Below are 13,377 nucleotides of genomic sequence, written 5' to 3' on the forward strand. Positions count from 1 at the left end.
TTGACTCAGGTGTGATGAGTTCATTCTTTTTTTTTTTTTTGCTGTACAAACAGCAGTCTTGGTGGTTAGCAGCACAAGGTAGGGTCCTTCCCAGGCTGGCTCAAGTTTTTTTTTTTTTCACCTTTCCACGAGAATGTGATCTTCAGGCTGGTGTTGGTTTGCTGGAAATACTAGGGGTGGTACATGTGCTAAAAGACTTTTAGTTTTTTTGTGTGTGTGTGAGAAAGGAAAGTGGAAGATAAACTAAGTATATAAATTTTAAGAAATTGATCTTTTGTTTTAAGTGTGGGTACCTTGGCAGTGGACTTTATAGTTCTCAGTGCCTTTTTACTGAGAAATTTCCTTTAGCACCTATTTTTATTGGTTTTTAAACCAAAGAAAGCCAAATACCATTTTACATTTAACAATGCTTCTCGTATGATTTTTATACCAGATAAGATAAATGTTATTTTTATATTAGTGTGCTATTAATGTTAAACCTAATTTTTTTTTCTTTAGATCAAACCTTTATTCTTAATAATGTTTTTACATTTTAAGGGACTTTTCTATTGACAGAAATTTACCATATGGTACATTTCCCCCCCAATATTATTATATTGTATTTGAAGCTGCTGATGAATCTTTAAATCTTTTTGTACTTATTCACAATGTAAACCTATATTTTAAAAACAGTTTTTTAACTTTTCATTGCTTGGTATAATTCCTTAAACAAATAATAATTACAATTTAAAAGCACATTGGGTAATATTACAAGATAGCTTTATAGCAATTTTGAAGTGGAATGAAAACACTATAGAAAATGAGTCTTTAATAAACACTTAAGTGAATATATAATGTTTTGTGAAAACAGTATTTTAGATGTGATTAAAAGCTTGAATTGTATTGTTCTACTACATGTAAATAAACAATTTGAGCAGTAATCTATATAGCTTATTCTCTCATTGCATTTAGTGAGAGTTTTTTGTTATCATATAAATTCCCAAATCACTAACTATATAGAGAATAAATTGAGGAGTAAAATAACACATCTCTGAGAGAATCACATATTGGCATTCACTGCAAAGTCATTACTTTGTCCTATGATTACTCCAGAAATGAAAAAACATAAAAAGAAGCAATTTAATATGGTCAATGTATAATCATTCTAAAATTACTTACCCATATGAAAATAAAATAGCAAGAGACTCTTGCCTCAAAATATTGATATTGGAGCTAAACCTACTGATGGACTCCTAGAACAAAAATATTTATGACTAACAAATCTTTGACAATTGTTTTCCCTTTTCTGCAACATTATTGTTATAGATTAAACCTAATTTTAATAAAACCTTGTAGATATATTTATTTATTTTTTAATGTTTGACCATAAGGTAAGATTTTATAGACTCTTCTTAATTTTTTATAATTTTTGCTAAAGAGAAGGTTGGTGCTTTAAGAAAAACCTGTTATGCTTTTGCTTTAATGTCCAGTTTACAGAAAAACTGAATGATAATTTTTTAACTTTAGCTAATATGTTTACACACAGAATGTTCTTTACAATTAACATTTTAAAATTTATTTAAACCTTTAAAACAATAACTTTTTAAAACTTTTTAATGTAGGTAAAAATGTACATTCTTATGCCTCCTTATAATTTTTTTACCAAAGATATATTTTGCTTTTTTATACACCTTGTATAAAACTGTTCTTTTTTTAAAATAGTTTTACATTTAGGAGGCCTAGTTACTTTTAAATTATACAACATTTTTTGCATAAAGTTTTTTTAATATATATTTTTATAACCTTTTTTTAATGAATTTTACAGATAATTTTCCGACATGCCTTAACTATCTGACTTACTACAACATTTTTCTTTTTAAACAACCAGTTAATTTATTTTAGGACAAGAATTTACCATATAACACTCTTTTTATATAAATTCCGCCCCCCCCTTTTTTCCTTTTTTTTTTTTTTTTTTAGGATACTTTTGAACTGGTTAGTTGTGTTCACGATGAGGTTTTCTCTAAAAGTTATTATTTTTTTTTTTACTTTTTTTGTTGTTTTGTTGTTGTCATTGTTAGCAAAGCAGTTGTCACTACAGACTGAATGCATTTGGGCCATCCGTGGGTTACTGGGTTAAGGATTTTTTTTTTTTTTTTCTTTTAGGAAAGCCTCAGTGCTTTTGGGATGCGCCCTTATTTACACTGACAACAAAGTGGTATTGGAGTGTTATAGAATTACGGAAAATACTTTTAATTATGAATTATAGGTTTAAAATTTACCTTGGCTTTTAAAGGAATAGGGTACACTTTTTAAAAACTGCTTGTTTATCTCTCTCTTTTTTTCTCTCTTTGACTTTGTCTTTTTTTCTTTGACTTTCCTTTGCCTCTGTCTCTTCCTGTCTCTCTCTGCCTCTGTCTTTCTCTCTCTCTCTCTCTCCTTGACTCCCTCTTTGTCTGTCTCTTCCTCTCCATCTCTTCCTCTCTCTCTTTTTCTCTCTATCTCTTTCCCTTCTCTCTCTCTTTCCTTTCTCTCTGCTGGTCTTTCCTTGCCTCTGCCAGCCGCTTAATCTGCCGTTCTCTCAACCACCGTGTGTTGGGGGCAGGGGATTTAAAACAAGCTGGTCTGGGTTCCCTCGCTTACAGGTTACCTTGTACCATACCTTTGAAACAAGGGACCAATCAAGGCTTTCTTCTAATGGCCAACCTACCTCTAATGCTGGCCAGTCTATCTTATACAAAGTTTCAAGTTTTCCTGGTGTCATAGTACTCCATAGTCTCCCTTAAATCCTTTTTTTTTTTTTTTTTGAAAATTTTCAACATAGTTCCTCATGGGGTGGGTTTACTTTGTGTGTCACCCATGTTTCCTCTAGACCAAACACCACGCTCACACCACATGCACACCACAAAACAAAGAATGGGTAAAAAGGACACACACACACTTTTGCAGTTTACACCAAACCAAAATCAAAACCAAAATCAGAGTATCCAGAAATCCAGGCCAGGTCAAAACCAAAACCAAAGTATCAAGGAATCCAAGTCAAGTCAAAAACAGAAACCAAAGTGCTGGTACAGGCACACCATGGGTGATCAGGCTACGCTTCCACTCAAATGGAGTAGGCAAGTTCCCAAGACCAATCCTGTTAAGCAATTCAAACCAAGTTAAAACCAAAGCCAAAACCAAAGTGCCAATAAAGACATGCCATGGGTGATCAGGCCACACTTCCACTCAAATGGAGTGGGCAAGTTCCCAAGACTGGTCCTGTCAAGCAATTCAAACCAAGTCAAAACCAAAACCAGAGTGTCGGTAAAGGCACACCATGGGTGATCAAGTCAGGTTTCCACTCAAACAGAGTGGACAAGTTCAAAGACTAGTCTTACTAAGTTGTAGATGTCCAGACTCCAAGTGCCCATTCCTTCCTGGTGTTCAGCCACTGCATTGATCCTCCATGGGGGCCTGCCACACACAGCTCTGGCTGTCCCGCTGGGGCAAATGCCTACCCAGGAGCACTCTCAGCATCCGCATCGCTCTGGGTGGTTGGAGTCCCCCGGAGGGATGTTCCACAGGGCAGGCTTAAGCTACCTAAGGAGCTGCCTCGTCCACCACCATTCACCTCGCTTCCAGGTCAGGGAACCAAGAAATGTAGCAGGACAAGCAGCAGACAAAACTCCTCAGACACAGAGTTACAGAGAGTTACAGAAGGAAGAGGTTTATTCGGCAGGGGGCATCAGCAAGACTTCTGTCTCAAGAGCCGAGTTCCCCAAGTGGACAATTCTTGTCCCTTTTAAGGGCTCACAACTCTAAGGGGGTGCTTGTGAGAGGTTTGTGATTGATTGAGCAAGCAGGGGGTACATGACCGGGAACTGCATGCACTGGTAATTAGATCAGAACAAAACAAGATAGGGATTTTCACAGTGCATTTCTATACAACGTCTGTAATCTATAGATAACAGAACTAATTAGTTCAGGGGTCAATCTTTAACTACCAGGTCCAGGGTGCGGCATCGGGCTGTCTGCCTGTAGGGATTTCATTTCTGCCTTTTAGTTTTTACTTGACATGTGGTGATAAGAAGAATGTATACTGTGTTGGTTTCAGTTGGACAGTTCTATAGGTGCCAGTTAGGACTATTTGGTCAAATGTTGAGTTTAGGTCCTGATATCTTTGTTAATTTTTTGCTCTGATGATTTGACTAATAGTGTCTGTGGGGTGTTGTAGTCTCCCACTATTATTGTGTCAGAATCTAGCTCTCTTCAGGGGTCTCTAAGAACTTGTTTTATATTCATGTGCACTCATGGATTTTTTTAGAACACCTTTCTGTCTTCTGCTTTTGTCTTTTGTGTGCCCAAGGCTACTCCTTAGATGCCTGAACCTAGAATCTACTGAAATTCAGATCTCCAAGAGATCAAGAACCTGTCCAGACATTTAGCTGTTTTTGTTTTTGGTTTTTTGAGATGGAGTCTCACTCTGATGCCCAGGCTTGAGTGCAGTGGCACGATCTCTGCTCACTGCAAATTCTGCCTCCTGGGTTCAAGAGATTCTCCTGCCTCAGCCTCCTGAGTAGCTGGGATTACAGGCATGTGCCACCATGCCTGGCTAATTTTGTGTTTTTAGTAGAGACAGGGTTTCAACATGATGGCCAGGCTGGTCTCCTGACCTCAAGTGATCTAACCATCTTGGCCTTATAAAGTACAAGGATTACAGACATGAGCTACTGTGCCTGGTCGAGATCTGGCTGTTATAGGAGAAAATATAAATTAGAGATTTATATTTCTATTATATTTTATTAATTTATTAATCAGTAAAATTAATGATTATTATAATTATTAATCAATAATTATATTAATAATTACCATTATTAATTTATATTGGTCTTTATTTTCTTACCTCATCATAAGGGAGGATATTTTGTTCATCTGTCTTTATTGAAGCATTTTGATTATATGTAGATATTCTCTGCTTTTTTGAAATGTACGTAAATTATATTTACAGCTAAAGAAACGTTTTGTCATTCTTTCTGACTCAGGATTGTCTTCATCTAGGACCTCAGAACCATTGCAGTGTTTTTGCCTTGGCAAAGGTTTTTTCTTTTTTTTTTCTTTTTTTTTTTTTTGAGACGGAGCCTCGCTCTGTCGCCCAGGCTGGAGTGGAATGGCCTGATCTCGGCTCACTGCAACCTCAGCTTCCCAGGTTCCCGCCATTCTCCTGTCTCAGCCTCTGGAGTAGCTGGGAATACAGGCACCCACCACCATGCTTGGCTAATTTTTTATATTTTTAGTAGAGACGGGGCTTCACTGTGTTAGCCAGTCTGGTCTCGATCTGCTGACCTTGTGATCCACCCACACCCGGCCCCAGAGGTTTCTTTCTTTCTTTCTTTTTCTTTCTTTCTTTCTTTCTTTCTTTTTTTTTCAGTCTCTTAAAGTAGATACAGATTTGTTTAGATTAAAACTTATTTTAAGAGCATACAAAAAGTGGAGCACAAATATAGGATTAAACTTAGCAATACAGAATGATAAAGACTAAAAGATGCTGAGGAAGTTTCTTTGACAAAAAACTGATTATCCAAGGTAGTTATCCAATATTTGCAGGCTCAAGTACTTACACTGCAAAAGAAAGAACAGTTCTGTGTATAAACTCAACAGTAGAGTCTGTGGTTACGCTTTGGTTCCTATTTACTACTATTTACTACTTCAAAACAATTAGCATTGTTATGTGTAGTGTTTGTAGACAACTTGCCTTCATATGAATACAGTATTTTCTTCTGTTTTCTCTTCTTCTTCCTTTTGTTTTTGTTTTAGATGGATTCTTGCTCTGTTGCCCATGCTGGAGTTCAGTGGCACGATCTCAACTCACTACAATCTCTACCTCCTGGGTTCAAGCGATTCTCCCACCTCAGCCTCCTGAGTAGCTGGAGTTATGGGCATGAGCCACTGCGCCTGCCTTAATTGTACGATATTTTCTCCAACAGTATGAATATAAGACCACAATATTTAGGATGAATGTCTTAGTCATTTTAATATTAGTTGTACTTTTGAAATATGAAGTATTTTAACTAAATTATAGTTACAGAAAATTTTTAAAAATTCTACATTATTACTAGTACCTTAAAATTATTTATGCTTAGATGTTTATATCTAATATCCAAAAAAATTCACTACAAAATTGTTATGGTAGATGTTAGCCTGACATGCATATTAATTTACCCAATAGATCTAGGTAAGCATGATTTCAGTGTTTTTTATTTCACTAAACTTGAATACTGCTATTACAGTACAAATAAACGTGATGGGTAATGTGACCATGCAAGAAATGTAGTAGCTTTTCAGTTAGCTATGTTGTAAGCTCAAATATATTTTACTACATAAACAAAGTCAGATTCTGATTCTTCATCAAAAAGTGTTAGTGAAGGCTGGGTGCGGTGGCTCACCTCTTTAATCCTAGCACTTTGGGAGGCCAAGGCAGACAGATCACTTGAGGTCAGGAGTTTGAGACCAGCCTGGCTAACATGGTGAAACCCTGTCTCTACTAAAAATACAAAAATTAGCGGAGGGTGGTGATGGGCACCTATAATTCTAGCTACTCAGGAGACTGAGGAAGGAGAATCGCTTAAACTTGGAAGGCGGAGGTTGCAGTGAGCTGAGGTCACGCCACTACACTCCAGCGTATGTGAGAGAGCAAGACTCTGTCTCAAAAAAAAAAATTAAAACTAAAAAGTGCTGTTGGAAATTGTCAGATGTATTCCAATATAAATCCCCCATTTAATGGCTAGGAGACAAGAGAGCAGCAGAGATAAAAGAGAGATTTTATAAAATTTTGCTGAGGATATGTCCCCTTTCTTCATGATACTCATGCTTATCATGCTGAGAGTGGCTGTGTAGTTTGGGTGTTTAGAGAGACGTTTATTTTAGGGGAACATTTTCTGGCCAACATGATCAATCTTATATCTAATCTGAGTTTTTTTTTTTAAAGATGGCTCTTCTTTTGTACTCTCAATATAATTTTGCTAAGATGAAGAGCGATTTTTCTCTTCAGTGCTTTGGTGTCTGTTTCAGAAGCCCTATTACTATCCCATGGTGTCTGTGAATGAGGTGGGCTGTCAAAGGGAGAACTCTTTATGTGGACTCATGCTGAAAATCCAGCAGTATTTTTTTTCATGTCACCATTATAAATAGAAACTGAAGCTGAAACAATGCTCCCATTCCCATTATCATGAAGGTGCAATTTTACCTAGGAGGGCTGAAGGCTCTCCTGCAGCTCAGGCTTCATTACCTGATGTGGGACTGGAGTGCTGCTCTGGCAGTTGGGGTTCATGTAAGATGTGAGCTGCCAGCTGTGAGCCCTGTGGTAGGAGTCAAGAGAGGACACTGGCTGTCAGGAAAGGGCAAGCAGAGTCTAGTAAATTGCAAAAATTATCTCCTGTCATGAGGATGTGAAAAGTTAATTTTGTCATTGAATATAACCAATTAGCATACACGGATCACCTCCCCCATTACCAGGTGAATTTAGGATGAACCATGTATTACATGGTGCTGTGAATTCTTTTACTTGTGGACTAATTATGGGAGTGTCTTTTTGTCTTTGCAATCTCTCTTTTTTTTTTTTTTTTTTTGAGACGGAGTCTCGCTCTGTCGCCCGGGCTGGAGTGCAGTGGCCAGATCTCAGCTCACTGCAAGCTTCGCCTCCCAGATTTACACCATTCTCCTGCCTCAGCCTCCGAGTAGCTGGGACTACAGGCGCCAGCCACCTCGCCCGGCTCGCTTTTTGTATTTTTTAGTAGAGACGGGGTTTCACCGTGTTAGCCAGGATGGTCTTGAACTCCTGACCTAGTGATCCGCCTGTCTCGGCCTCCCAAAGTGCTGGGATTACAGGCTTGAGCCACCGCGCCCGGCCTGCAATCTCTTAAGAAGATTGACTGTGATGCATGTCACATTCTGGTTTAATTGTGTAATGAAATAGTTTACTTTCTGTTCTATCATTTTGGAGTTTCTCTAGGGCTGGAGAAATTTTTTCTTTTAATTATATTTTCCAAACATTGTCTAGAATTACTAGACATAATATAAACACATACGGTTCCAGCCAAACTTTACTCTAGAGGGGGCTTTTCCTCTCAGGCTTCCAGTCACTTCAGATTTCTACAAACTTCACAGGGTAGCAGTCAGCCATTTTACCTCTTATTTTGTCTGGCCCCACCTTGAAGTCTGGCCTCACAGAACTGACTGATTGGAAGTTTTGACTGGTGAATCTGTTACAATTTTTAGAGCTGGTGCTCACAATTTTCTGAAACGCGAAAGCAGATAAAATTGGAAAAATAAAGTATGTATTTTAGCATCTTAATTTTTAAATTTTCTGTTAAACCAGTAGTTGCAGAGACATTTTATTTAGCAACCTGTTTTCTATTCCTGCAGATCCAGTAGTTGCTCCACAAGTCACAAACAAGTAAATATGAACACAATAAACATTTATTTAAACTACATTAAATTCTTCCTTTCTGTATCCCTCTCATCTGTCAATATTTAGTATTCTATACATTTTTTAAAAAACCAAGGACAGAGAAACAGAAGATTAAATAAAAATGCTGAGCCCTTAATCTAAATCCTGGGAATTATTAAATACCCTTGCTAACTCCCAGTTTGTTATGAGAATTAAATCACATAATGTGTTATTCCACGCATAGTGCTCTGTAACATACTCTTGAGCACAGGCATTGCTACTTTCTGTTGCCTCTGTAAACTTTACAGAACCAGCAAAGAATATAATACTTAAAGATGGAGATTAGTTGTCTTCATTTGTGCCAGAAGTATTTGTGTTGTGACAAGAGTGCTGAGTGTAAGGGACTCTGTGCTGTGCCTGCTTCTCCAGCTAATTGTAATGATGAGCCTAGAAGAAGCAACATCAGCATTGACAGGGGACTTATTTAAAACATACATTCATGAACTCTTTGAAAACCTGCAGAATCAAATTACATAGGGAAGGTCCAAAGTTACCAAGTGATTTGTAAGCTTATTAAATATTACAAGACAACTGGTGTGGTGGTTCATACCTGTATCCCAGCATTTTGGGAGCCTGAGGTGAGTGGATCACCTGAAATCGAGCTCGAGAGCAGCCTGTCCAACATGGTAAAACCCCGTCTCTACTAAAAGTATAAAAATTAGCCGGGCATGGTGGCAGGTGCCTGTAATCTTAGCTACTTGGGAGGCTGAGGCTGGAGAATCTCTTGAATCCAGGAGGTGGAGGTTGCAATGAACAGAGATCATGCCATTGCATTCCAGCCTGGGTGACAAGAGCAAAAAACACCGTCTAAAAAAAAAATTGCAAGGCAATGCTTAACTAAATGATTATCAGTTGAACTTCTATTAGGTTGGTGCAAAAGTTAATTGACATTTTTGCCATTCTAAGTAATGTGGATTACTTAGGTGTAGACACTCAGATTACATGGCTAATTATTAGAAATCCCTTTACTTGTGCCCTCTTCACCGGTTCTGTTTATTGTTTTGTGTGAACACATTTATGTTGTTTTAATTAAGTGCCTCATGTGACTCTAAGGTAAGGCCAGAATCAACTATGAGGGGTTCAAGATACATTCATGTGAGTTATGTTTTACTTTTCCACTGAAGGATGGTCACAGGGCCTGTTCTGTTTGGGTTTAGTAAAGACAGGGCAACATGGCTCATATTACCATTATTGTAGCAGAAATTGCTGGTGTCTGTGGTGAGGAGGGTACCTAAGGACAGGAAAGGAGAAACTTCTATTTTTCACTTCATTGTTTCTGAATCTTTTCTGAAGATTCACCCAGAAATGGGTGGACTTTTTCTGAGGATCTTGGTCCTTCTGCCTGTGGGTGTGGTCATAGCATGGAAACAGGTGGAATGTTCTCAAGATGCAGGTGTAATTAGTCCAGAAAATCTCATCTGAAAATAAATCCCAGAGAAGGAGGAGATAGAGGAAAAAGTGGCACTTTTTTTTTCAGCTAAACATGTCTCAAATCAAGAGCTGTGTCCGCTCTGCCTCCTGGAATGCTATGTGTTTAGTACTTGCAAACCTTGCCTTCTATAGTTGTGTTTTTTTCTCTCTAATGAGTTTGTTTTAACTACTTTTAAAAATTCTTGTGATAATCAAGGGTCTCTGAAAAATATTTCTTTCCTATATATCAGAGTCTTTTATGAATTTTTTAAATTATGCCTTTTTATATGCCTTGCAAAATTCTCACCATTAATTTATGATCTGCAGTATTAAAAGTGTTCTTTTTGTGGCTGTTGAACATGGAAAAGTGTGGATACTCAAGATTACTATTGGGGAAAAGCTGGGATCGTTAGTAAAGGTGGAGAACATGTAATGTTGAAGTTCCATTTGTGTTTGCTATTAGCCCTATGCAGAACAGAATTTAGAAAATGCTTATTTAAACAGGATGGCATTTATTACCCAGAAAGTTCTGAAAAAATATTATCAGGAGATACCTGTTCTCGAGGGTGCTAAAGAAAGATTACTTAAAATCACTATTAAACATTACAGAACATAGAAGATCTTGAATAGAAGATTCCTATATTTTGAGATATCCTGTATCAAGATAGAAGATACCTGTATCTTGAAATTTGCATAAAACTGTTGTTTCCACACAGTTGAATTTAGACTATAATTTACTAATTGGAAACAATATTTCAGCAGTGATGCTGTGTCCTTCTGAGTGTTTTAGCACATCATGAAAATTTGTCCTAGTGCAGTTGATGCTAATGATTCACTTGGTAAAGAGCTCTCTGACAGATTTTTTCACTATAGAGTTATTTTTTTCTTCATTATTAAGTATCTTTATGAAGCTGATTTGTATAAATTTTCAAATGTAATCTGGCAGCTGCTCTTCTTTCTTAAGGTTTCTTTCCATATATTTGTCTTTGGAAAATGAAGACTATCATCTCTCTCTTATAGGCTGTGAAAACCAGGGGGAAAAAACAGGTTATTTCACTTATTGGATGTTTGATAAAATATTTTTCTTTGGGGCAAAATCATTGGCATTTCTTGTGAGCTTATTAAAAATTCAGCAACTCAGACTTTATTCCAGATCTTCTGCAAAAAAAAAAAGCATAACAAGATTTCCAGTTTATTGTACACATTAAAATTTGAAATATACCTTGTAACTCAACATATCTTTCATCTCAACAGAACTCATTATGTATAATGTGAATATAGCACTCCAGAATGTACATGCTTGTGTTCATGCCCTTAATTTTATATTTTATTATCCAGAAAAGTATCATATATAAATTGATGTTGTGGATCTTATTCTAGTCTTTTCTCAGAGTTAGAGAATACATCAGAGAATATTTCTGTCTTTAAAATTACTTCATTTGGGTAATTTCATTCACTTTTATAAGTCAACTCTTTAGTCATTCATTTCAACTTGAGTCAAATTAAAAATTTTGCCCATGGCCACTTGGTAAATATGTGTGTGTGTACTTTTCAGGGACCATTGACATTTATGGATGTGGCCATAGAATTCTCTGTGGAGGAGTGGCAATGCCTGGACACTGCACAGCAGAATTTATATAGGAACGTAATGTTAGAGAACTACAGAAACCTGGTCTTCCTGGGTGAGAATAACTTCAATATACAATTCCTAATATACCCTAAAGATTTCATTTTTTTTTTTAGAATGTTTTTTGGTAATTGATCTTTGTATAAATGAGTATCAGATCTCTATTTCTAAGAAAGTCTTGGGGGCCAACCACAGTGGCTCATGCCTGTAATCCTAGCACTTTGGGAGGCCAAGGCAGGACTTTGGATCACCTGAGGTCAGGAGTTCAAGACCAGCCTGGCCAACATGGTGAAACCCCATCTCTACTAAAAAAAATACAAAAATTAGCCAGGTGTGGTGGCACACACCTGTAGTCCCAGCTACTTGGGAGGCTGAAGCAGGAGAATCACTTGAACCCAGGAGGCAGAGGTTGCAGTGAGCCGAGATCGCACCACTGCACTTGAGCCTCGGTGGCAGAGTGAGACTCCATCTCAAAAAAAAAAAAAAAAAGAAAGAAAGAAAATTTTGGGGATTTGTCAGTGTAGAAAAAAAAAATTCAAGATGTTTCATTTTGATCTGGACTTTTTACATTCCTGAACTGATCTATATCCTTCCCTCTAAATTAGTGGTAATTCCAGAAATTGAGTGGCATAAAATGTTGTTTTCTATACCTTAAAATCTAATTATCATCTCCAGTTTTTGATTCAGTAATACTAAGTAGTAAAATTAAGAACCTACAAATTAAAAAAGTCTAAATATTTAGAAATTTCTGTTTTAAATTAGTATTTTGTAATTAATTTACTATTCTATTAATTACACTCTCTTTACTGAGCACATTATTTGAAGAATATGAGCAGCATTCATGTTATTTATTTTTAATAAAACAGGTATTGCTGTCTCTAAGCCAGACCTGATCACCTGTCTGGAGCAAGGCAAAGAACCCTGGAATGTGGAGAGACATGAGATGGTGGCCAAACCCCCAGGTAGGTGATAGTGAATATAACAGTGACACAGATGAGAGGTCCAAATGTCAAGGAGAAAGTCAGTTTTTGAAATACGATTTGGGGCTGGGTGTGGTGGCTCACGCCTGTAATCCCAGCACTTGGAGAGGCCAAGGTGGGCGAATTACCTAAGGTCGGGTGTTTGAGACCAGCCTAACCAATGTGGTGAAACTCCGTCTTTATTAAAAATACAAAATTAGCTGGGTGTGGTGGCACATGCCTGTAGTCCCAGCTTTTCGGGAGGCTGAGGCAGGAGAATCGCTTGAACCCGGGAGGCAGAGATTGTGGTGAGCTGAGATCGCGCCATTGCACTCCAGCCTGGGCAACAAGAGTGAAACTCCATCTCAAATAAATAAACAAATATATAAACGAATAAAAATAAGAAATACAATTTGGGAGTTGTAATCCAAGGAAAATAGTTTCTGGGAAGCCTGAAGTTTTTTTTTTTTTTTTCTCTTACATAGGGGTATCTTTTTTCTTATCCTTCTAACTTTTCTAAGGAATATACTTTCCCTTCAGTTATCTTTCTAGTTTTCAATGAGAGCCAAAGTCCCCTTTTTGGCATATACAAGACTAAAAAATCTGCTTTTTTAATGTTTTGGTGGACACATAAATATCTGTGAAATTTTAAGAAACTCTATGTTAAACTATTTTTTAAAGTTTTCTTTCTACATCATGTCTGAAATATGAGGAAAATAGTGGTTTCTGTTTCATCTTTTTGTTCATTTTTTTCTGCACATTCCATCCTGTTTTCATTACTACAGTCTTGAAATATAGTTTGCAATTATAAAGTATGTTGTCCTCCTGCTTTGTTCTTTTTCCTCAAGATTGCTTTCATTATTCAGAGCTTATTGAAGTTTCAAGTAAATGTTATGATTGTATTTTTCATTACT

At 36.9% G+C, this 13,377-nt stretch overlaps 1 protein-coding gene across 1 annotated transcript; it reads left to right on the forward strand.

The window, feature by feature from the left end:
- The first annotated feature begins 10,719 nt into the window (after positions 1–10,719).
- LOC117083242 (zinc finger protein 724-like) lies at positions 10,720–12,485 on the forward strand. Its single transcript, XM_033210655.1, has 2 exons — positions 10,720–11,559; positions 12,371–12,485. The coding sequence occupies exons 1-2, from the start codon at positions 11,412–11,414 to the stop codon at positions 12,472–12,474; spliced, it is 252 nt and encodes an 83-aa protein (XP_033066546.1). The 5' UTR covers positions 10,720–11,411; the 3' UTR covers positions 12,475–12,485.
- Positions 12,486–13,377: the final 892 nt, after the last annotated feature.

This window comes from Trachypithecus francoisi, unplaced genomic scaffold, assembly GCF_009764315.1.
Source record: "Trachypithecus francoisi isolate TF-2019V2 unplaced genomic scaffold, Tfra_2.0 Contig00314, whole genome shotgun sequence".
NCBI classification, from domain to species: domain Eukaryota; kingdom Metazoa; phylum Chordata; class Mammalia; order Primates; family Cercopithecidae; genus Trachypithecus; species Trachypithecus francoisi.

Bases quoted from the DNA above. Each gene is read 5' to 3' on its own strand.
- LOC117083242 (XM_033210655.1), top strand. From the start codon at position 11,412: ATGTGTGTGTGTACTTTTCAGGGACCATTGACATTTATGGATGTGGCC. The intron at 11,560-12,370 runs GTGAGAATAACT...TTAATAAAACAG, and splicing joins CAGAAACCTGGTCTTCCTGG to GTATTGCTGTCTCTAAGCCA.